Here is a 27,013-nt window from a genome sequence, read left to right as displayed (position 1 = left end):
TCACCCAAGGGAAAATGTGTTTTGTTGGAAATACCCCCCCCGCACTGTGTAAAGCAATTGTTATGTGTTTTTGTGTTTTTGAACCGCAAATATTGCAATGATTGATTCGTGCCAGCAGAGGGGGCGACATGACATGCTTGGGCAGAGCAATCAGGATCCGAGTCACTGGACTTTAGTGCCAAAAGATATCCCAGGCAAGCCTCAAGGCGGCGTAAAACTAAGTGTGCAAATCAAGTGCATAGTGAACTAAGGGGTGTGAAATATATGAAATGTTTCAATAGAAATTCGGCCACTGTAAATGGCAGAAATGCAAGTTTTAAGATGCGTCAAATGAATAAGCAATAAGAGTGTGGTTGCAGCTAAGTTTTAGTACAATTGTATTTAACGTTATAGCTTACTTAAATCGTTGTCTATTGGTCCCAGTAAAGGGAATTTTAGCAGTGCTACTATTTAGCAATTACTAAACTATTACGCCATCTTTTAAATATTTGGACATTTTACTTTCACCATACGTTGTTGGTGGTGCACAATTGGTTGAAGCGTTAAATAGAAGATTTGGGCCTATTTTAAATGCACTAGATTAGAGTATGTGGCTGTAGATAGACCATATGCACGCCCAACCCCGAAGTGGCAAGTGATCTGGCATCACTCCTTGCAGCAGCGTAAGGATTGGGTTGTATTTTTGGAACAGTGTGTGTGGATCTGGTCGCCTTGTTAGGTCTGCTAAAACATTTCCAATAGCACCAACTGTTTGGTGATAGCAGCGCCAGTGAGGGGAGGCAGGGACAGGGAAAGGGGCTTTTCTATGGCCACCTTGGAAAGCCATGCAAGATCCCTTGCTCAACCAGAAAAAGAAGACATCCAAAAACTGTTCAACTAAATAATCGCATATTAGTAGGAAAAACAACCGTAACAAATCTTACTCAGTCAGCACAGAGCCTTTATGAAGTTCATGACTCTGAAATCGAACAGCGATCAATAGAAGAAGAGTACTGAAATAATCCAAGGGAATAAGAGATAATTAAGTAGACTAAAATGCGCGTCTGAAACAAATTGATTTGAAGTGTCTATAGAGTGCAAGGCTACATGGAAAATACCCCCAAAATATTCAAGAACAATACAAAGAACATTCTAAGCACAGTGCCAAGGATCTCTTAAATCGTTTTTGATGACAGGTGAAGGCGGATCCATTCTGACAGAAAATATTTGATCTTTACCAAGATTTTCAAAAAGTCATTGATTTGACTCCGCCTTTAAAACTACATTTTTTTGTTGTCTGCAGTCACAGAAGGGAAGGTATGAGTGGAGGTCGTTTTGAATTTGATGATGGTGGAGCTTATTGTGGTGGTTGGGAAGGTGGCAAAGCCCATGGGCATGGGATCTGCACCGGACCTAAAGGACAAGGCGAGTTCTCCGGCTCCTGGAATTACGGGTTTGAGGTGGTTGGAGTCTACACCTGGCCAAGCGGAAACGCCTATGAAGGCTTCTGGTCGCAAGGGAAGCGCCATGGTCTTGGAGTTGAGAGTAAAGGACATTGGGTTTACAAGGGAGAATGGACTCATGGCTTCAAGGGGAGATATGGCTTGAGGCTGAGTGTTGGTAGTGGGGCGAAGTATGAAGGAACGTGGAATAACGGATTGCAAGATGGATATGGCACAGAGACCTATGCTGATGGTGGTATGTTTTTTATTCCTTTATTTATATGTTGTCCTGAATCTGGTGGAGTACTTCCTAGACACAACATGGGAATGTTGCATTTGTAATATGTAATAACGGTGTAATAACACTAGCACATCTATTAGCCTCATTGACATCTGTCATACCTGACATTTAACATTTGAAGAAGGTAAAGGGTAGAGGTAGTTAATTACATAGGACGGGTATGCAGTTTTGGTTTCTGCTGATATATCCAGGTGCAACTGAGAGTATAAGAGCAGGAATATGAGTGATTATCAACAAAGCATAGTGGGCTATACACTACACTACCATACTAATGTTCCATTTGGGTGTTTTATGAGAGAATGAGTGACTCAAGTTTGCAGCAGTGAACCAAGGAGAGGAACCCAAGTGTTGCTGCAGATGGTCCATTGGGATCTTGCCCATTCCTAAGGGCCTCTTGCCAAACGATAGTGGCAGTGGATGGCGCATTAGCAGTGTGTGTCCATACAAAGTGTGTGCTATGTTGTGGGATGTTAAGCTGTGTTTTTATGTGGAAGTTATTGTTTCAATTGCTGTCACACGAACAAACACGCGTGCAAACACACACACACAATAAGTCGTGGGCCTAGAGTAAATGTGCGGATCTAGAATCAGGTCACCCACTGTCCATGCAATTTTATTCATTATGAGCTAAAAGGAAAAACTGCACTCCTACTCTGAGACATTGTATGGGCCCCAAAGAACCAGTGAGAGTAAATTAAAGAAACAGGAGGAGAAACATTGATTGCTCTACTGTTGAATAAACTAATAGTCAGAGGAGTTGACAAACACACATACAGTAGAGATCTCGGACCAAGCTATATTGTCCTCATACTGGCACTACACTTGGACCTGCTGAGAGATCACATCAATGATATTGGTGGCAGTGCTGTCTGTTTAAAGCCCCTGGTGCCCTCAGTAGCTGACTCATCAGTTTTGGGCCCTTTTGATTGGTTGATTGGGAGGTTCTGACACCATGTGTCAGGAAGTAATAATAGCCCAGCAGACGGCCTAGCTATAGCTACAGCCGATGGCATCCAGACACATGTCTGATTTTGCATGAGAGACCCATGATTAGTTTGAGTCACATTAATAACTTTAGTTGAACTACAGACTTTCCAACTACCCTGAACAAAAATCTAAAGGCAACATGCAACAATTTCAAAGATTTTACTGAGATACAGTTCATATAAGGAAATCAGTCAAATGAAATAAATTCATTAGGCCCTAATCTATGGATTTGTTGGTCACAGATATCTTTTTAAAAAAAGGATGTGTGTGGATCAGAAAACCAGTCAGTCAGTATCTGATGTGACCACCTCACATAGAGTGGATCAGTCTGTTGATTGTGGCCTGTGTAATGTTGTCCCGCTCCTCTTCAACGGCTGTGCGAAGTTATTGGATATTGGCGGGAACTGGAACAGGATGTCGTACATGTTGATCCAGAGCATCCCAAACATGCTCAATGTGTGACATTTCTGGTGAGTATGCAGGCCATGGAAGAACTGGGACATTTTCAGCTTCCAGGAATTGTGTACAGATCCTTGTGACATGGGGCCATGCATTATCATGATAAAACACGAGGTGATGGTGTCGGATGAATGGTACGACAATGGGCCTCAGAATCTTGTCACGGTATCTCTGTGCATTTAAATTGCTATAGATAAAATGCAGTTGTCGTCGTTGTCTGTAGCTTATGCCTGCCCATACTATAACCCCACCGCTACCATGGGGCAGTCTGTTCACAACATTGACTTCAGCAAGCCGCTCGCCCACACAACGCCATACACGTGGTCTGCGGTTGTGAGACCACATGGACGTACTGCCAAATTCTCTAAAACAATGTTGGAGGCGGCTTATGGTAGAAATTAACATTAAATTATCTGGCAACAGCTCTGGTGGGCATTCCTGCAGTCAGCATGCCAATTTCATGCTCCCTCAAAACTTGAGACATCGGTGGCATTGTGTTCTGTGACAAAACTGCACATTTTAGAGTGTGCTTTTATTGCCCCCAGCACAAGGTGCACCTATGTAATGGTCATGCTGTTTAATCAGCTTCTTGATATGCCACATCTGTCAGGTGGGTGAATTATCTTGGCATAAGAGAAATGCTCACTAACTGGAATGTAAACAAATGTGTGCACAACATTTGAAGAAAAAGAAATTGTGCATATGGAACATTTCTGGAATCTTTTACTTCAGCTCATGAAACACTTTACATGTTGTGTTTATATTTTAGGTCAGTGTATGATACCTACTGTATCAAACCGTATAGGCTGACTATGCCAATGCACTTCACAGTGCAGGAAAAAGTTCTGGTTATTTTATTTTACTTTCAAAACAAAACCACTCATCTCGTCTCACTGTTGAAGTGCTTGCAATTATATAAGGGTGATCATTTGGTGTGAGTTAAACAGCTAGCCCAAACATTTTCAATCAAATCAGAGGCCGACAAAGCTTAATTTTTTTATTGGCTATTTCTCCAGATGTTAACATATCTATCAATTCCCTCTCTTGTTTTTCCAGGCACATTTCAGGGCCAATTTACTGGCGGCATGCGACACGGGTACGGAGTACGCCAGAGCGTGCCTTACGGCATGGCGGCGGTGGTTCGCTCCCCTCTCCGCACTTCCCTCACATCCCTCCGCAGTGAGCAAAGTAATGGCACCCTGCTTCAGCAGGACGTCCCCGTCATCATCGCCACCAACGCCGCCGGCCAGGAGGCCCGAGTCACCACACCCACCCAGCTGGGACCCTCCCGGGGTGGCTTCGCCCTCACGCTCCAGGTGGACCCAGATGCCGTCAAGCCCAAGAAGAAGGGCCTGTTCCGAAGGGGGTCTCTCCTGGGGAAACTGAAGAAGTCTGACTCCCGTACTTCCTTATCCAGCGTGAGGAGCAAGCTAAGCTTCCTGGGAGCGAGGAGCGAGTCAGCGTTGAGTTCAGCGGCCAGCGATGTGGCCAGCGATGCCAACTCCACCATCAGTCTGGGAGATGAGAGCCTAGCCGGGGCAGAGGATTTCCCCCCTGTGGAGGCCGACATCGATGCCACCACCACAGAGGTTTACATGGGTGAGTGGAAGAACGACAAGCGTTCAGGCTATGGAATAAGCGAACGTTCCAGTGGGCTAAAGTATGAAGGCGAATGGCTGGACAACCAGCGACACGGCTATGGATGCACTACCTTTGCGGAAGGAGGGAAGGAGGAAGGAAAGTATATGAACAACATGCTGGTGAAGGCCATGAAGAAGAGGGTTATCCAACTGAAGGGCAGCAAGATCAGGCAGAAAGTGGAGCGCAGTGTGGAGGGAGCTCAGCGGGCGGCAGCCATCGCCAAACAGAAAGCAGAGATTGCTGCCTCCAGGTATGGAAAAGACCATGCATATTCCTTACTGGGATAGACTAGGTGATCATGATCAGACACATTTTCAGTAACACTTTTTAAATCCTTCAAGTAGACCACATTTCTTCTCTATAACAACTCACCCTATGCCTCTCCTCCCACTATTCCTTTTAGCAATTCCCCAAGAAATGCACCCACAAGAACAAGGCTCTGCTTCAATGTCAATGTTCAATGTTTTAGACACTGATGCCTACCTCTGCATAACAGTGCATGGACAGGAGGGCTACTGTATGGCACTGAATGGTAAAAATAGGTTTAAGATAAAAATAGGCAAATAAAGACGCCATTGAATTAGATCAGATTCAGCAGTTGCAGGTGTTGCTCCTGTGATTTCTCTGGCTGTGGTCACAATAGGAGCCATAGAAGACAGAGAGAAAAAAGTGACTTCTTCTGTGTGGAGTCATTATATACAGCTTGTAACAGACTGAAGAGAAAAGGACAATGTCTGTTTGCCACCCTGTCTCATCTAGTCTTATTTGAAATTCTTCTGCATTCTGCATTCTTCTAGTTTTCCTGCTTCTCTTGTGTGCTATACAGAGGGCAACCGTTGTAGTAGAAGGCTGTTCCTTGACAAATTAGCACCACTGTTCGTTGACAGCACAGTGCCTCAAACAACGACGGCCATTCTTTTCCTGCAGTGTTATGGGGCAAAGTCAGCCATGTCACACAGAAATCAATGTCAAGTTCGACAGCGGAAGCAATGCCATGGTTTCAGTTTATTGTGCAGCCCCCCTGGCAAGGTAAGGGGGATGTCAGGGAACCAAACATACTTTTTAGAGAAAGGCCCATGTCACCATTACACCAAAGTCTGATTGATTACGTGACACCCCTCTTACCTCTGTCATTTGTGTGTGACAGTAGGCATTGTGGCAGGAAATCATTATCTGCAGTGCACTTCAATTTATATTGATACAGTACACTTTTGAGAGAGGGTGTTGGTTGAGACTCCCCTATTTGCTTAAACTGATAGGGAAGGAAATCTCTGAGGCATCTCTTTACAATTAAGTTTTGATATCAGAATATGATTTTGTTCTTTGTTTACTGAAGGCCGGCTAGACCTAATTTGTCCATACATGCTTATGCTACCGACACAGAGAAACCCAGTCGCTGACTTTCAAGATGACAGAGGTTTCTTTCGTGCCTCACCATAGAAGGCAGCAGCTTTTAGATCTACTGTAAGCCACAGCAGCACCTGAAATAAGCCCTGTGTTTACAACAGTAGGTTTACGTCCCAAATTTCACCCTATTGCCTTTACAGTGCAATACTTTTCACCAGGGCCCATAGTGCTCTGGTCAAAATTAGTGCACTACACCGGGGAATAGGTTGCCATTTGAGACATATACTCAGGCTGATGAACTGCAGATCCTGTGCTGACTCCTAGACAGATGGAAATCTAAATATTTTACCACTGAGACAAGCAGTATTACAAGAATTATGGGCCAAATGTGTTTTGTATTGTTTTAAGGCTCAGCTACATTATCTTCTAGACAGGCCTAGTCCCGAAGACTCCATGAATAGACATCTGAAACAACCAGAAGCCTTTTGAGGACTTACTGTGGAAACACACTTAGTGGATTAAGGACACCACAGTGGTTATAACCTGTCTGGTCTCTTGACTTTTTCATCAATGGATGAGGTCAAATCTGATTGTCCCATACATCCAGCTCATTTTAGTGGTACCCAGAATCTCTAACAGCCAGTAATGCAATAGTGATGCAAAAATATATATATTCTACTTAATCATATTGCTACTCTGGAAACAGTCATGAGAAGATTGTCACTTGTATTCTAGAAATAGAACTGGGAAGTGATTGAATCACCCCTATATCCAGAGGAGTTTTCCATTGAAGCCTTCTGCTCTGTTGTTGTGGGGTGGAGGACAGGGCAGGGCAGCTAGCCAGGATGGTATCCTTTTGCATGACGTGAACCATGTCCCTGACAGCAGAGCAGCAGTGCTCCCTGTCCACTGCACAGGCAACAGCCAAGGTGCCAGGGCCAAACAACCATCAGCCATTGTGATTAAGTCAGGGGTTTATAAATACAACCTATTTATTCAGCCTGGTCTCATAGTATAAACGTATAATAATAAATGTACATCCGGGACAGTCAAATTACTAAGATATGTTACATTTGGTATGGTTACATAAGACAGCAGTTTATTTAAGGCAAAAATGAGTGTGGTTGGTCGGGGGGTGGGTGGGTGTATAATGTGAACGGCTAGCAACCCTAAGGTTGCATGTTCGAATCTCATCACAGACAACTTTTGTCCTTTAGCTCATTAGCAACTTTTGAACTACTTACTACTTCTTAGCTACTTTACAACTACTTAGCATGTTAGCTAACCCTGATCCTAACCTTAACCCTTTTAGTTAACCCTTCCCCTAACCCTAACCTTAACCCTTTAACCTAACTCCTAACATTAACCCTAACCTTAACCCTAAGCCCTAGCCTAGCTAATGTTAGCCAGCAAGCTAATGTTAGCATTAGCCACCTAGCTAATGTTAGTCACAACAAATTGGAATTCGTAACATATCATACGTTTTGCAAATGTGTAACAAATTGTAAGTTTGTAAATTCGTAACATATTGTGCGAATTGCAATTCGTAACATTTTGTACAGATTTATAAGAAATGCTCTGAGACGTGGTTGGTTTATTGAGACACTCAGCCACCCGCAGGTTAGGTTAGTTATTGCTCCCTCTCTGCCCCCATGCCTCCCTGCCCTGACTTTCAGTTAATATTTTGAGTTGTCCCTGGTATTGTGTGTGAGCACGTGTGTGTGTCTGATGTGGGCTGAGTCTCTTCAGAGTATCTGAAGGAAGAAGAGGCCACGGCTGTCTGGGACTGTCTGGGTGTAAATGACGCACAGATAGAGAAAGGCCTAGTGTCAGTACTCAGTACAAACTGGAGCCCTGACTGGCTGGCTAAATAAGGGCAGGCACACACTGTTGCTGTATCACAATCACAAGGGAATGCAGGCAGCAGCTGATTGCTGTTGCTCTCCCATCTTCCTTCATCTTTCCTGCCCAGTCACAGTAAGCCACAGCCAAATTATGTTTTCTCTGCTAAATAGTCTACACTCTGTCTGACACGGTAGACTAGTAACGTCACATCATAGTTTAATGTAGAAGTTGTACTGCTGTAAAACAGCTCATCAATGAATTAAACAACCAAGTCTTGCATACTTGAATGACTACAGGCTTGCTTCTTAAGACCTAAAAATGTACTATGTTTATGGTGTTAGTATCCTCAACTAAACCTGAAGACAACATTGTGGTCTGTTGGAACAGTTTGCTAACCAGTCCCCCATGCAGTGACAAGGCTCTCAAATAGGTTTTAGAACTTACTGACTGGTATCTAGCAGACAAGAAACCAGACCTGGGTTTAAATAGTATTTGACATCATTTCAAGTACTGTAGCTGGGCTTAAATGAGCTTGCCTGGCACAATACAAACCTCACCTATCTGACATTGCAGGCAGGCTAAAGCAATCCATAAAAGTATTTGAACAATTTCAAATAGTGTTTAATTAAACCCAGGTCTGCAAGTAACACATCATGGACACCACAGCAGTTAGTAGCCTGGCGGACATGCAACACATCATGGATACTGGGGCAGTCAGTAGCCTAGCAACACATCATGGATACTGGGGCAGTCAGTAGCCTAGCAACACATCATGGATACTAGGGCAGTCAGTAGCCTAGCGGACAGGCACCACATCATGGATACTAGGGCAGTCAGTAGCCTAGCTACAAATCATGGATACTAGAGCAGTCAGTAGCCTAGCAACACATCATGGATACTAGGGCAGTCAGTAGCCTAGCGGACAGGCAACACATCATGGATACAAGGACAGTCAGTAGCCTAGCAACACATCATGGATTCTAGAGCAGTCAGTAGCTTAGTGGACAGGCAACACATCATGGATACTAGAGCAGTGGAGGTAAGAGTTTGGCATGTACATTCCCACTGGGCAAAAACCTGTTGAATCAACTTTGTTTCTATGTCATTTAATCCAAATAATTCACCGTGATGATATTGAATCAAGTGGGAAACTGATTGTTTTTGTAAAAATTAATCAACGTAAAGGCATTTTGTATTTTTTTTTTCACTTTTAAACTTAATCTAATGACATGTTGACATTTAATGTTGATTTCAAGTTAGTTGACAAATCAACTAAATGTAAATCAAAACATGAAATTGAAATGACGCTTGTGCCCAGTGGGTTTTGTCTCAATGCAGCCAATCATATGATTAGTAAATATGAGTGTTTGGAATAACACTGTCTATTCTAACCGTTGTACTGTACGTACACTTCCTCAATACCCATTTAGAGTACATTGAATGTCTATTGTCAGAATTAATGTGATGCTGAAAACTGTAAAGTAAATGAGACAAACTTTTACCTGACTACATTGTCAGCAGTTTTCATGTTTACATTGTTTCAAATCAGAAGAGGTAATGAAAGTCTAATGTTGGTGTCCTTTCACCCCAGAACAACAAACAGATACTGTATTGCTTGCTGCTCAGTCAAGTAGCACATCCATACTGCTAGTAGTACTATAAAACCCTCCCACTGGCACAAGTTCAGGACCCCACTCCTCTGCAGAGCTCCAGTGACAGGCACAATGACAGAGTATCTATCTCCTGTGACTGTCGTGTGAAGTCTGAGCTGTAGCATGACGAAAAGCAGACTGACCTGAATGTAATGTCCAGTGATAGTCATGGCAAATGAAGGCTTTTTAAGGAAAATTGCATTAGCTATTATTTTTCAAATGAATGTCAAGCTAGCTTTATGTTAATGTTTAAAAATATATACTGAACAAAAATGTAAATGCAACATGTGAAGTGTTGGTCCCATGTTTCATTAGCTGAAATAAAAGATACCTGAAATTTTCCATACACACAAAAAGCTTATTTCTCTCAAAAGTTGTGCACAAATTTGTTTACATCCCTGTTAGTGATCTCCTTTTCCTTAAATAATCCATCCATCTGACAGGTGTGGCATACCAAGAAGCTGATGTGCAGTTTTGCCACAGATGTCACAGATGTATCACAATGCCACAGATGTATCAAGTTTTGAGGGAGTGTGCAATTGGCATGCTGACTGCAGGAATGTCCAACAGAGCTTTTGCCAGGGAATTGAATGTTAATTTCTTGACCATAAGCAGCCCCCAACGTCGTTTCAGAGAATTTGGCAGTGTATCCCAACAGGCCTCAGAACCGCAGTCCACGCCAGCCCAGGACCTCCACATCCAGCTTCTTCACCTGCGGATCGTCTGAGGATGGGGTGGGGGGGGGTGTGCTGAGGAATATTTCTGTCTATGACAAGTTTGTGACGACCAACTGAGTGTCTTGCATTCACTGGCTTCTTGCCCTCAGAATAGTACATAGGTATTTAGGTTGCATCTTCACATAGACTTTGTTCAACAAACGTTTTGAAGTGAACCAATGAGTAGAGCTGCCTTGGTTCAGGAGCAGTGAGCACTGATGATTCTGTAGCCTGGGCCCAGATCTGTTTGTGCTGTCTTGCCAACTCCTATGGTCATTGTCGTGCAATAGGAGTTGGCTATACAGCACAAACAGATCTGTGACCAGGCTACGTAAAACCACCAGTGTAGGCTGGTCCCAAATCTGTATGTGCTGTCTTTCTTGACAATTCCTATGGTTATTACCGAACCATAGGAGTTGGCTAAAATAGCACAAACAGATCTGGAACAAGGCTACCATCAGTAGTTCAGAAGCAATATACTAGCATTGGTGGCCATCTCCTCGTCGGTTCACTTCACACAAACAGATCTGGGTTCAGGGCCTACACTGATGGTTTACTTTACAAGCAATCTAAGAGGACTGTGAGGAGTACTGCAGGTAGTCAAGAAGCGCCATCTGTCATGACACTCCTCCCACGGAAAGGCACAGCACTGCCTGGCAACCCAACAGAACGGCCATTTTAGGAACCTCTAAACACTACACACCAGATCATGTTTGTTATGTATTCCTTGAAGGAGCCCGTCGTATCTGTCAACTGTTTACATTTTAGGTATATACTGTATGTTCATTGAAGTCCCACTACACTCACTATACTGTTATAACACTATACTGCTATAACTGCCATTCTAGTCTAGAATAATTGAATTTGTTTAAGTAATCATTTTGAGTTTTAGTGTTCAAGAGTTTGTCCTTCTGTAGCTCAGTTGGTAGAGCATGGCGCTTGTAACGCCAGGGTAGTGGGTTCGATCCCCGGGACCACCCATACGTAGAATGTATGCACACATGACTGTAAGTCGCTTTGGATAAAAGCGTCTGCTAAATGGCATATATTATTATTATATATTATTATATATTATTTTATATTAAGATACGTCATATCCTAGTTCATAAACTTGTAAACGGCAGATGGGCTTGTCAGCTGTTCAATCGAACAGACTCTCTGCCTCTCTGTTTGCCATTTTATCAAGACCTCAGCGTGTCTGAGACTACTGTATAAGAAACAGTGAAGAAGCCCTTAAAAGAGGGATTGTTGACTTAAGAGCAGACAGTTGTTGTTCTACTGTACTATATGAAGACAGGGATTCTCAGACTCCTCAACCTAATTATTCTGTTGGGGAAGTGCTTCCCACATAATTAGGAATTAGAATACTAGAATTTTTGGACCATTCTGGAACTTTGAGGGTTTATGACATCGTCCCTCTAGTAATTTAATAGGATCTCTCAACCTGGTCTCATAGACAAGATGTAACATAGTTACATCTTCCAGGACACTCAAATTTGTATGTTGTGTTTGGTATGGTTAAGGGTAGTTGGTCGGGGTGGATGGGTGAGGGTAAGGCGCAAATGTCTAGCAACCCAAAGGTTGCGTGTTCGAATCTTATCACAGACAACTTTAGCATTTTAGCTACTTTGCAACTACTTACTACATTTGAGCTACTTTGCAACTACTTAGCATGTTAGCTAACCCTTCCCCTTTAACCTAACCCTAATATTAACTGTAACCTTCACTGTAACTTTAACCCCTGACCCTAACTCCTAGCCTTGCTAATGTTAGCCACCTAGCTAACGTAAGCCATCTAGCCACCTAGCTAACATCAGCCACAAGAAATTGGAATTCGTAAAATATCAAAATCGTAACATATTGTACTAATTGCAATTCATAACATACAGTATCATACAAATTCTAATTTGTATTAAACATTTCAAATGAAATGGACGATGGACAGCCACAAATTAATACATACCAAATGAAAAGTGAAATATCAGACTAATTGTAGTGTCCTGGATTTACATTTGCTATGTTACATCTACCCCTGAGTCCAGGTTGGATCTCTATGGTGCTGCCTAACCCTCAAAGTCTTCAAGTGGATGGATCTATTTGAAGCCCCAGTGTAACGTTACAGTATGTCAAGTATTCACGGAGTCATCACAATCAGTAAGACTCAGCCCCAGCCTGGGCCCGGGGTAGATATCAGTAGCATTGAAGCCTGAACACACTCACTCCTATCCTACACTAGGGTTTATAATAACACACTCACTCCTTCACTAGGGTTTATAATAACATACTCACTCCTTCACTAGAGTTTATAATAACACACTCACTCCTTCACTAGGGTTTATAATAACATACTCACTAATTCACTAGGGTTTATAATAACACACTCACTCCTTCACTAGTGTTTATAATAACACACTCACTAATTCACTAGGGTTTATAATAACACACTCACTCCTACACTAGGGTTTATAATAACACACTCACTCCTTCACTAGGGTTTATAATAACATACTCACTCCTTCACTAGAGTTTATAATAACATACTCACTCCTTCACTAGGGTTTATAATAACATACTCACTCCTTCACTAGGGTTTATAATAACATACTCACTCCTTCACTAGGGTTTATAATAACATACTCACTCCTTCACTAGGGTTTATAATAACACACTCACTCCTTCACTAGGGTTTATAATAACATACTCACTCCTTCACTAGGGTTTATAATAACATACTCACTCCTTCACTAGGGTTTATAATAACACACTCACTCCTTCACTAGGGTTTATAATAACACACTCACTCCTTCACTAGGGTTTATAATAACACACTCACTCCTTCACTAGGGTTTATAATAACACACTCACTCCTTCACTAGGGTTTATAATAACACACTCACTCCTTCACTAGGGTTTATAATAACATACTCGCTCCTTCACTAGGGTTTATAATAACATACTCACTCCTTCACTAGGGTTTATAATAACACACTCCTTCACTAGGGTTTATAATAACACACTCGCACCTTCACTAGGGTTTATAATAACATACTCGCTCCTTCACTAGGGTTTTATAATAACATACTCACTCCTTCACTAGGGTTTATAATAACACACTCACTCCTTCACTAGGTTTATAATAACACACTCACACCTTCACTAGGGTTTATAATAACACACTCACTCCTTCACTAGGGTTTATAATAACACACTCACACCTTCACTAGGGTTTATAATAACACACTCACTCCTTCACTAGGGTTTATAATAACACACTCACTCCTTCACTAGGGTTTATAATAACACACTCACTCCTTCACTAGGGTTTATAATAACACACTCACTCCTACACTAGGGTTTATAATAACACACTCGCTCCTTCACTAGGGTTTATAATAACACACTTCACTAGGGTTTATAATCCTACACTAGGGTTTATAATAACACACTCACTCCTTCACTAGGGTTTATAATAACATACTCACTCCTTCACTAGGGTTTATAATAACACACTCACTAATTCACTGGGGTTTATAATAACACACTCACTCCTTCACTAGGGTTTATAATAACACACTCACTCCTTCACTAGGGTTCATAATAACACACTCACTAATTCACTAGGGTTTATAATAACATACTCACTCCTTCACTAGGGTTTATAATAACACACTCACTCCTTCACTAGGGTTTATAATAACATACTCACTCCTTCACTAGGGTTCATAATAACACACTCACTAATTCACTAGGGTTTATAATAACATACTCACTCCTTCACTAGGGTTTATAATAACACACTCACTCCTTCACTAGGGTTTATAATAACATACTCACTCCTTCACTAGGGTTTATAATAACATACTCACTCCTTCACTAGGGTTTATAATAACACACTCACTCCTACACTAGGGTTTATAATAACACACTCACTCCTACACTAGGGTTTATAATAACACACTCACTCCTTCACTAGGGTTTATAATAACACACTCACTCCTTCACTAGGGTTTATAATAACACACTCACTAATTCACTAGGGTTTATAATAACACACTCACTCCTTCACTAGGGTTTATAATAACACACTCACTCCTTCACTAGGGTTTATAATAACATACTCACTAATTCACTAGGGTTTATAATAACACACTCACTCCTTCACTAGGGTTTATAATAACATACTCACTAATTCACTAGGGTTTATAATAACACACTCACTCCTTCACTGGGGTTTATAATAACACACTCACACCTTCACTATAATAACACACTCACTCCTTCACTAGGGTTTATAACAACACACTCACACCTTCACTAGGGTTTATAATAACATACTCACTCCTTCACTATAATAACACACTCACTCCTTCACTAGGGTTTATAATAACACACTCACTCCTTCACTAGGGTTTATAATAACATACTCACTCCTTCACTAGGGTTTATAATAACATACTCACTCCTTCACTAGGGTTTATAATAACATACTCACTCCTTCACTAGGGTTTATAATAACATACTCACTCCTTCACTAGGGTTTATAATAACACACTCACTCCTTCACTAGGGTTTATAATAACATACTCACTCCTTCACTAGGGTTTATAATAACACACTCACTCCTTCACTAGGGTTTATAATAACATACTCACTCCTTCACTAGGGTTTATAATAACATACTCACTCCTTCACTAGGGTTTATAATAACACACTCACTCCTACACTAGGGTTTATAATAACACACTCACTCCTTCACTAGGGTTTATAATAACACACTCACTCCTTCACTAGGGTTTATAATAACACACTCACTAATTCACTAGGGTTTATAATAACACACTCACTCCTTCACTAGGGTTTATAATAACACACTCACTCCTTCACTAGGGTTTATAATAACATACTCACTAATTCACTAGGGTTTATAATAACACACTCACTCCTTCACTAGGGTTTATAATAACACACTCACTCCTACACTAGGATTTATAATAACACACTCACTAATTCACTAGGGTTTATAATAACATACTCACTAATTCACTAGGGTTTATAATAACACACTCACTCCTTCACTGGGGTTTATAATAACACACTCACACCTTCACTAGGGTTTATAATAACATACTCACTCCTTCACTATAATAACACACTCACTCCTTCACTAGGGTTTATAATAACATACTCACTCCTTCACTAGGGTTTATAATAACACACTCACTCATTCACTATAATAACACACTCACTCCTTCACTAGGGTTTATAATAACATACTCACTCCTTCACTAGGGTTTATAATAACACACTCACTCCTTCACTAGGGTTTATAATAACATACTCCTTCACTAGGGTTTATAATAACATACTCACTCCTTCACTATAATAACACACTCACTCCTTCACTGGGGTTTATAATAACATACTCACTAATTCACTAGGGTTTATAATAACACACTCACTCCTACACTAGGGTTTATAATAACATACTCCTTCACTAGGGTTTATAATAACATACTCACTCCTTCACTATAATAACACACTCACTCCTTCACTGGGGTTTATAATAACATACTCACTAATTCACTAGGGTTTATAATATCACACTCACTCCTACACTAGGGTTTATAATAACACACTCACTAATTCACTAGGGTTTATAATAACACACTCACTCCTTCACTAGGGTTTATAATAACACACTCACTCCTTCACTAGGGTTTATAATAACACACTCACTCCTTCACTAGGGTTTATAATAACACACTCACTAATTCACTGGGGTTTATAATAACACACTCACTCCTTCACTAGGGTTTATAATAACACACTCACTCCTTCACTAGGGTTTATAATAACACACTCACTCCTTCACTAGGGTTTATAATAACACACTCACTCCTTCACTAGGGTTTATAATAACACACTCACTCCTTCACTAGGGTTTATAATAACATACTCACTAATTCACTGGGGTTTATAATAACACACTCACTAATTCACTGGGGTTTATAATAACACACTCACTAATTCACTAGGGTTTATAATAACACACTCACTCCTTCACTAGGGTTTATAATAACATACTCACTCCTTCACTAGGGTTTATAATAACATACTCACTCCTTCACTAGGGTTTATAATAACACACTCACTCCTTCACTAGGGTTTATAATAACACACTCACTCCTTCACTAGGGTTTATAATAACACACTCACTAATTCACTAGGGTTTATAATAACACACTCACTCCTTCACTAGGGTTTATAATAACACACTCACTAATTCACTGGGGTTTATAATAACACACTCACTCCTTCACTAGGGTTTATAATAACACACTCACTCCTTCACTAGGGTTTATAATAACACACTCACTCCTTCACTAGGGTTTATAATAACATACTCACTCCTTCACTAGGGTTTATAATAACATACTCACTCCTTCACTAGGGTTTATAATAACACACTCACTCCTTCACTAGGGTTTATAATAACATACTCACTCCTTCACTAGGGTTTATAATAACACACTCACTCCTTCACTAGGGTTTATAATAACACACTCACTCCTTCACTAGGGTTTATAATAACACACTCACTCCTTCACTAGGGTTTATAATAACACACTCACTCCTTCACTAGGGTTTATAATAACATACTCACTCCTTCACTAGGGTTTATAATAACACACTCACTCCTTCACTAGGGTTTATAATAACACACTCACTCCTTCACTAGGGTTTATAATAACACACTCACTCCTTCACTAGGGTTTATAATAACACACTCACTCCTACACTAGGGTTTATAATAACCCTGTGAGGTAACCAGAGAAAAATAGAAGAGAAAGTGTTGGGCGGGAGGAGGAGTCTCTGTAGATTATACAATACACTATACATCTTGAAGTGCTGTCAAGGTCCAACATTTGATATACATTTATTTAATACAATATGATGTAGCCATTATGCCACAGACACATTGTGCAGACACAATTTACTGTATATGCATTTAATTTATTTTTCAAGTAGTACACAGCAAATAGGTCAACTTTTTTAATGGAGTACCATCAGACTGGGAATGTTCATTTATTGCATTTGCCTCTTATACAGTATTCTAATTAAGAAATAACTTAATTAATAAATTCACATGATAAACTGATACTTCTGTGAATATAACATACAGGATTAACGCCCCCTGGCAATATCTCGTTGTCTGGGTTGAGGTGTTAAAGAGTCATTTATTTCTGTTACAGTTCTCCAATGGCAGAATAGGACACCCTCTCCAGCTAATACTAATAATAAACCTTGCGACCAACTCAACTCCACACAACAGCCCTATCAAATATTTTTTTAAAGATAAAATATTGTAAACAATCATCTCTGTAGTATTTTGGTCCATCTGAGTCTGGTTTTGGATTGTTACAGTAACGTTTGTTTCTTACAGCACAACCCCTGAGTTTTTAGTTCCTACCAGTATAAATCTCTTGGACTAAAGGGCTAGCTGGCTATAAGGCATGGGAACAGACTCTTAAGTGTTGGGGATGTTCTCTTTACTTTTTATAGTCCAGCCAAAGTATCTTTCCAAATAAATAGTAGGGAAATGATCTCTAAGGGGTTCTTGGGTTTGCAGTGGCAACAGTGATCACCTAAAACGTAGCGAAAGGGTAGCAGAATATCCCAATTATTTTCACAGACAATTGTCATGATCAATGATCAGAATCTGATTAACAATATTTCAGCTTTTAGGTCAGATCTGTTTATTTGAACATTTTAATATTTGATCACAATGACGTAAGTAGCTACAGATTTAGCCATTGTAAAGTTTAACAGACAGGGTTCACTAAACATGCACTTTTGTGGTCCTTTGCTCCGCTAGGAGCTATAACCTCTTGAGACCCAGCAATACATTTTTGTCCTGTCTAGGGGACATTCGTTTTTGGTCCGTAAGTCTAAAGCCACACATGCCACTGTGTACCTTTTGAGAGGATATTCTGGGCATTTCAAAGATATTTCACGTGTGGGGGTGTCACCGGGTGTAATTATCTATTTTGTGAGTAAAATTGTTTCTAATGGAATAGTTTGGTGAGTTTTCAGAGTAGTGTCATATTTTTTTCACATTAAATAAGAGCTTAATAAAAGCTTGTTAATACATGTCCTCTGTAGTGTAAATCAGGATGCTCTAACGATACTTTATACCCACTGCCCCATTTACTGTGAGACTAAATGTTTCATAATTACCATCAACTGAGTCCTAATGGCCAATACAGTGCACATACGATAAAAAGTCAATACAAATATTTGTTCAATGTATTTTTCTTTGTAACATGTTTTTTTCACCCCAAACATTTATGTGATGTAAAAAAAAAAGTATATATACAGTGCATTCGGAAGGTATTCAGACCCCACATTTTGTTACGTTACAGCCTTATTCTAAAATAGATTTTTTTTCAAATCTCATCAATCTACACACAATACCCTAGAATTACAAAGAAAAAAATGTTTTTTAGGAATTGTGAAAATGTATTACAAATAAAAAAATCAAATATCACATTTACAGAATTATTCCGAACCTTAACTCAGTACTATGTTGAAGTACCTTTGGCAGTGATTACAGGCTAGAGTTTTCTTGGGTATGACGCTACAAGCTTGGCACACCTTTATTTGGGGGAGTTTTCCCCATTCTTCTTTGCAGGTACTCTCAAGCTCTGTCAGGTTGGATGGGGAGCATCGCTGCACAGCTATTTTCAGGTCTCTCCAGAGATATTGATTGGGTTCACGTCTGGGCTCTGGCTGGGCCAGTCAAGGACATTCAGAGACACTCCTGCATTGTCTTGGCTGTGTGCTTTTGGAAGGTTAACCTTCACCCCAGTCTGAGGTCCTGAGCACTCTGGAGCACGTTTTCATCAAGGATCTCTGTACATTGCTCCATTCATCTTTGCCTCGATCATAACTAGTCTCTCAATCTCTGCTGCTGAAAAACATCCCCACAGCATGATGCTGCACCACCATGCTTCACCATAGGGATGGCTGGTGTAGGCCGTAATTGTCAATACTAATTTGTTCTTAACTGACTTGCCTAGTTAAATAAAGCTTAAATTAAAAAAATACAACAATTGTGTGTAGTTTGATGAGGGAAAACATGTATTTAATCCATTTTAGAATAAGTCTGTAGTGTAACAAAATGTGGAAAAAGTCAAGGGGTCTGAATACTTTCCGAATGCACTGTATATAGCATATCAGGAGAATAAGTCAAGTAAGTCATTGTTAGGTTGGGTTTGTGGATATTGAGTAAATTAGGCTTTGTCTGTTTCCCTGCAGGACGACCCATGCTAAGGCCAAGTCAGATGCTGCCGATCAGGCTTCCCAGGCCTCCAACCAGGAGTCCAGCGTCGCCAGGGTGGTGGCCAGGGAACTGTCCCCTTCCTTCTATCAGCCAGGTATGTGAAGTGGACTTCTCAACTGTATGATCCAGGGCATGACACTGACAAGAGATACAGTACCCAAGTACCTGGATATCCAGGATTTCTCACATACCTTCCAATAGCCAAGTGCTCTACAAGACCTGGAAGAACAGTAATGCAATACTTTCAAGAACAGTATTTAAAAGTGAATTGAACGATATTACAAGATTTTCAAAGCAAAGTAAAGTCCTGTACAAGGTATCTAGCATCTTGCTGTACAGACCGATAGAAAGATCTGTCTTGCTGCTGTTTCTGTTCTGTGCTTGGATGAGGTAGGCTCTCCGCAAGGGTAGTCACCTTTGAAGGTCTAAAAAAAGAAGCGTCTTACTTGGGTAGAGGGACCATATCAGTTTCCTTACAGGTCTGTCAGTGGCCCAGGGCCACACAGTGTGCCCCTGCATTTCTTTCTCCTCTCAGTCACTCACTACCCACCCAGGACACCGTGGAGTGCTTTGCAGATCTAAAAAGACACTGATAACAAGTTGTCACTGACTGTTGAGTGCCTGCCCGAAATGTCTGGGTCTTATGGTACAAATGGGCATAGCCCATTGTGAATTCCACCATCAACTATCACTAACACACAGCTGACAGGGAGAAACTAGAGGATATCATATTTCCCAGATTCTACCTGCAAGAATTGTCTTGGATCTTCTTGAATGAAAAATTGTTAGCTAAACAACAGTATGTGATCAATCTTTTCTCACTCCATCTATTAGTCTTTTTGTCTGGGTCCGTGTTTGCTTGTCTGCCCTTTACGTCAGATAGTAAGTGTTTACATCAGAGCCTGTAAATAGAAGGCTCTGACAAATCACTATTTCAAATCCTACCATGCAGAATTAAGTTATAGGTTGTACATCAAGAACCAGCTCGCAGTTCATATTTCATTAGGCCTATATTACAGACTCAACTTGTTTGGATTGGCATATTGCAATTCAGCTGTTAAGATTAAAGGTCCACTCTATGATATTTACAGCCTAAAGTACCGTGTTTTTTTTATCAGACTGAAAATGAGAACTATGAATAATCAATCTTAATGGGATCTTTAATGGGATCAGCAGTTGCTCTGTTTTCTCAGTTCAGCTGTAGTCCCCCCACATGAGGTTTTCTAGCAAGACGTTCCTGGCGTGACTGGAACTGGACTGTGTTACAAGCAGACAGAGTGGCTCCAAATGCAAATAGAGACCTTGGTGATACCCCTCAAATAGAGACATTGGTGATACCCCTCAAATAGAGACATTGGTGATACCCCTCAAATAGAGACATTGGTGATACCCCTCAAATAGAGATATTGGTGATACCCCTCAAATAGAGACATTGGTGATACCCCTCAAATAGAGACCTTGGTGATACCCCTCAAATAGAGACATTGGTGATACCCCTCAAATAGAGACCTTGGTGATACCCCTCAAATAGAGACATTGGTGATACCCCTCAAATAGAGACATTGGTGATACCCCTCAAATAGAGACCTTGGTGATACCCCTCAAATAGAGACCTTGGTGATACCCCTCAAATAGAGACCTTGGTGATACCCCTCACCAAGGGTCTCAAATAGAACCAAGTTCTATTTTTGCTCCTGGCTACGCAAACGCCCATGAGCAGTTTTGATAATTTGATTGAATAACATGTATGTGTACATTAATTTTGCAACGCTCGCATGCACACAATATGGCCAGTTTAGTCAGGGTGTTCGCTTGTTGTTGAGATTAGAATCTCATCAAACATAATAACATGTATTCATGTTGTTCCACAGGCCCAGAGTACATGAAAAAGAGAGCATTACAGGAGATCTCAGAGGCCAATGAGCACACAGACCCTATAATGCATGAGCAACTGTTAGCAGAGCAGCCACTGACACCTGCTGAAAGCCCAATGCTGCACGACAGGCCTGGCTCCACTCCAGCCTGCACACCCTCCCCCAGCCCGGCCATCACCCCTCCAGCATCCAGGCACTCCAAACAGGGCAGCATCAGCAAAGAGGACTCCCATCTACTCGGCCCTGCTGGCTGGAACGGGGACAAAGGTGGTGGAAGTCGGGGGAGCAGCCGTCCCAACAGCAGAACCAACAGCCGACCCACCACCCCCTCGTCCATTGTGGCCACCACCACTGCTCCCCCTGAAGAGTGCCCCACTTCTGCCCCCATCCTTAGCAGCCGGGGAAACTCCCGCGCCTCCAGCCGCCTGAGCAACAAGATAGAGCAGGGCTCTGACCTGGAGATCAAGCCCCTGGAGAAGACGGCCTCTGAGGCTAAATTGTCCAACGCTACTCCCTTGGTAAGGACCAGTGTCACCTACTCAGAAGAAGAAGTCCCACCCCCTCATCCCGCCTCCAAAGAGTCTTCCAAAGCTGCCGTCACCCCCGAGCTTAATGAGGCAGAGCCCACACAAAGAACAGAGTCGGTCAATGAACGACCAGTGTCCGCTGTATCTGAGAGCAAACCAGGGTCCAGCGCTCAGTCTGTTAATAAAGTGTCACCCAAGCCATCCCCGTCACCCAAGCCATCGCCAAAACGAGAGGCCAGTCCGACTTCAAAACCTGCCACACCTGCACCCAAACAAGCACCTAAGGTTGAACCCAAAGCGGAGGCCAAGCTGATGAAGAACATGGTAAAGAGCCCAGGTACAAGTGAAGTTACAGAGCTAGATGAATTTGAGCAGGTAAGGCAATTCAAGCAATTAATATCTCATGTAATGAACAGTGTTGAGAACAAATTCAGTCAAATGAAGACTCTTCTTACATGTTCTGTAGTACATTCTCCCATGACCTGAGTTCTAAAAGTAGACTCATAGCATACAGTAGGTCCTCTCTCTCCTCTAAGTGCAAATTTGTAACATTATGTTACTCTGGAGACTGTTTACTGCCATTGGTGCTGGTCCTTTAAAGCAGACTAATCAGACTCCCTATCTCAGTAACCTCCCCTCCTCTACTCTGTTATGTTAATAATAACCCCTCTAGTTATGTTTGTACATATCCTCAATGGCATTTACTTTTTGACAAACACAATCACTACAATTCTCCCATTACTGGTTGGGAGCGTACAAGGGAAATTATGAACAGATTACATGACAAACATTTTTCTCCAGCAACCAACAGCTACCATCAGTAGCTCTAAGTAGCTAAGAAAATTTCTATTTTGTCATCCAGATGACCAATTCCCATCAATGAAAATATGTAAATAAACATAGGTGACTGTTACATAGGTGTTTACAGAAGCAACAGTTGTTTGTTCAGAATTATTACTTAGACTTTAGATGCCATGCAGACTAGGGGTTTGACTGGTACGTGAGCCCTAAGCAGGCTGCCCTATAAGGCATGTATTCTAGGGGAGGTTTTCCAATAGCCCAGGTTGAATGTTGTTACTAGAGTCATTACAGAATTGCTACACGGGAATAGATGCAGCTTCATTGTAAAATGTTACCATAAGGATCATTGAGATTTTATGTCCTTCCCATTCATATTACTGATGTTTTATAGATCTATAGGAGTTTTAAAGTACCTTACCGGTATATTCATTGTTCTAACAACATCTCCTGCTATCTTGACTGCTACTATCTTGAACAAGTCTGTCTTGCAGAATTTATCACAACATGATAAACCTGTATAAATAAAGGTTAAATAAAAGATTAAATAAATCTACTCTCTCTCTTTCAGGGTCCGAACACCATCGTGATAACCATGGTGATTCTGCTCAACATTGGCCTGGCCATTCTCTTCGTACACATCCTGTCATGAAACACTGTCGACCCAGGTAACTAACACAGCTCTCTGACTGTCCTGCCAGTTACAGATACAGTGGGGGGGAAAGTATTTAGTCAGCCACCAATTGTCCCACTTATAAATATGAGAGAGGCCTGTAATTTTCATCATAGGTACACTTCAACTACAGACAGACAAAATTAGGGGAAAAAATCCATAAAATCACATTGTAGGATTTTTAATTAATTTATTTGCAAATTATTGTGGAAAATAAGTATTTGGTCACCTACAAACGAGCAAAATTTCTGGCTCTCATAGACCTGTAACTTCTTCTTTAAGAGGCTCCCCTGTCCTCCACTCGTTACCTGTATTAATGGCACCTGTTTGAACTTGTTATCAGTATAAAAGACATCTGTCCACAACCTCAAACAGTCACACTCCAAACTCCACTATGGCCAAGACCAAAGAGCTGTCAAAGGACACTAGAAACAAAATTGTAGACCTGCACCAGAATGGGAAGACTGAATCTGCAATAGGTAAGCAGCTTGGTTTGAAGAATTCAACTGTGGGAGCAATTATTAGGAAATGGAAGACATACAAGACCACTGATAATCTCCCTCGATCTGGGGCTCCACGCAAGATCTCACCCCGTGGGGTCAAAATGATCACAAGAACGGTGAGCAAAAATCACAGAACCACACGGGGGGACCGAGTGAATGACCTGCAGAGAGCTGGGACCAAAGTAACAAAGCCTACCATCAGTAACACACTACGCCGCCAGGGACTCAAATCCTGCAGTGCCAGACGTGTCCCCCTGCTTAAGCCAGTACATGTCCAGGCCCGTCTGAAGTTTGCTAGAGAGCATTTGGATGATCCAGAAGAAGATTGGGAGAATGTTATATGGTCAGATGAAACCAAAATATAACTTTTTGGTAAAAACTCAACTTGTCGTGTTTGGAGGACAAAGAATGCTGAGTTGCATCCAAAGAACACCATACCTACTGTGAAGCATGGGGGTGGAAACATCATGCTTTGGGACTGTTTTTCTGCAAAGGGACCAGGACGACTGATCCGTGTAAAGGAAAGAATGAATGGGGCCATGTATCATGAGATTTTGAGTGAAAACCTCCTTCCATCAGCAAGGTCATTGAAGAGGAAACGTGGCTGGGTCTATCTGCATGACAATGATCCCAAACACACCGCCCGGGCAACGAAGCAGTGGCTTCGTAAGAAGCATTTCAAGGTCCTGGAGTAGCCTAGCCAGTCTCCAGATCTCAACCCCATTGAAAATGAGGAGGAGATCTGCATGGATGAATGGGCCAAAATACCAGCAACAGTGTGTGAAAAACTTGTGAAGACTAACAGAAAACGTTTGACCTCTGTCATTGCCAACAAATGGTATATAACAAAGTATTGAGATAAACTTTTGTTATTGACCAAATACTTATTTTCCACCATAATTTGCAAATAAATTCATTAAAAATCCTACAATGTGATTTAGTGATTTTTTTTTCTCATTTTGTCTGTCATAGTTGAAGTGTACCTATGATGAAAATTACAGGCCTCTCTCATCTTTTTAAGTGGGAGAACTTGCACAATCGGTGGCTGACTAAATACTTTTTTGCCCCACTGTATACACTGAAAGGCCCCATGTTGCTTTTGTTTCAAGCAGTGGCGCTCAACTTTTTACCCTTGCAACATGTAAGGAAATGTCTGTTTGATCTGATTACACCAAAGGTTACTGTTTTGACTCTGAGGTACTTCAAGGTGATAATTATGATGAGACATATGAACTTGTCTTCATATTTGTTTTGTCTGCTTGAACTTTTTCCCACAGGTCACCAGCTTGCATTGGTGTTGAGGTAAGATTGCCCACATTTTTAAGCAAGGATCATCCAGAACAAAGAGACTACCAAGAAATTCAAGCCTTATATGGAAGGAAACTGACAACAGCTTCTCCACACACAGCCTCTTGTGACTGTGTTGAGGCTCTTTGAGGCCAAACAGATTTTCAGAGTCTTGGAATATCTGGAGCCGAATTGAAGGACGTATGAATCCTTATGAATCAAGACTGAAGGACATCAATGAATCTGAATGTCAGGAAGAGGGTCTGAATGGACACTGTGCTTGTAAAGGGGGGATCCACTGGTGAGTTTCAGTATCTACACTGGAGATGTTGTTGTAAGTTATACACAAGTTAAGTCTACGCTCAATGGCTTAACACCGACAGATTAGAGTGGTTGGTGACTGGACAGGTGAGGTTGTGTTCACACAGTTAGCCCAATTCTGATATTTTTTCCTCTAACTGGTCTTTTGACCAATCAAATCAGATCTTTTCACATCAGATTTTTTTTCTCGAGATGATCTGATTGGTCAAAAGACCAATTAGTGAAAAAAATATCAGATTTGGGCTGTCTGTCTAAACGTAGCCTAAGTGTCATTAAATAATTAGTTATGTAATTAGATATTCATTTAACTGATAGCTTGCCTATAGAAATGTAGTCTCTTGGAAAATCTCAAATAAACTGAATATCCATCACTAATTTGTTCCTTGAAATTTAGTTTGATAGATCAGGTTTTCCCAAACATCGTCCTCTGGATCCCAAGGGGTGCATGTTTTGGTTTTTGTCCTAGCACTACACAGCTGTTTCAAATAATCAACTAATCCTCATTTGAATCAGCTGTATAGTGTTAGGGCACAAAACCGAAACTTGCAAACCTTGGCCGAGTTTGGGAGGGGAGGGGAGAGGAGAGGAGGGAGGGGGGGGTAATACTCAGTGTTGCAATTTATATATTATGCCACCATTAGATTATCTGTTTTCTTTTTTTGCCATATTCTCAGCTTTCTTCAGTAGACATCAGTAAAGACATCTCACAGTCTCTTTGACGCAGTCTCTTTGACATCACAGGGCTCCTGTAAGACATGAACTACAGAATATAGATTCGACAATGTCTGAGAATCAGTGATTCTTTTAACCACAATGGCAACACAACCCACCACAGCAGTGCAATGTCATGTACGGTTATGTTTTCACATCAAATATTCGCTTTCCAAGGCAAATGTTTGAGTGAGTCACACTGGACTTGTGTTTAAAACAATATCTGTAACGGGAGTGGTACTGCACTAATAAAAGGCGTTGTATAATTCAGTAAGAGGTTTTCAAATGACACAGAATAGAGGATACATTTTAGGACTTTAACCAGTGTGTGTGGTATTGAATTTCTGGTGTAATGTCTACTGTATGTAAACTGTCTTCTGTTTGTCTGATCAAAAGTAAGGTAAAGCACCCTATTTTATGCTTTGACTTCAATAAAAGCATGACTCAATGGAGTCACAGTGACAGACGTGGGCGGGTGGGGGGTCAATTCTGTCAAAACAATTGGGGAACACTTTGTAAAGATTTTGAGAGGGTAATTATTTGAACAAATGGGTTTGCTTTGTTAGAATGTAATTGTGAGCAGTTGTTTAGGGATTTTGTTAGTCTG

General features: G+C 41.1%; 1 protein-coding gene across 1 annotated transcript; it reads left to right on the top strand.

The window, feature by feature from the left end:
• The first annotated feature begins 736 nt into the window (after positions 1-736).
• On the top strand, positions 737-26,066 carry LOC118360708 (junctophilin-2-like). Its single transcript, XM_035740039.2, has 6 exons — positions 737-1,677; positions 4,225-5,059; positions 19,688-19,806; positions 21,584-22,488; positions 23,483-23,579; positions 25,365-26,066. Exons 1-5 carry the CDS (start codon positions 1,299-1,301, stop codon positions 23,561-23,563), a joined length of 2,319 nt encoding a protein of 772 aa, XP_035595932.1. The 5' UTR covers positions 737-1,298; the 3' UTR covers positions 23,564-23,579; positions 25,365-26,066.
• The last annotated feature ends 947 nt before the right edge of the window (positions 26,067-27,013 follow it).

The sequence above is a fragment of the Oncorhynchus keta genome, chromosome 28 (assembly GCF_023373465.1).
Source record: "Oncorhynchus keta strain PuntledgeMale-10-30-2019 chromosome 28, Oket_V2, whole genome shotgun sequence".
In the NCBI taxonomy this organism is placed as follows: domain Eukaryota; kingdom Metazoa; phylum Chordata; class Actinopteri; order Salmoniformes; family Salmonidae; genus Oncorhynchus; species Oncorhynchus keta.
The sequence above is the reverse complement of the archived record's forward strand: the minus strand, read 5'-3'. Positions and strand labels throughout refer to the sequence as shown.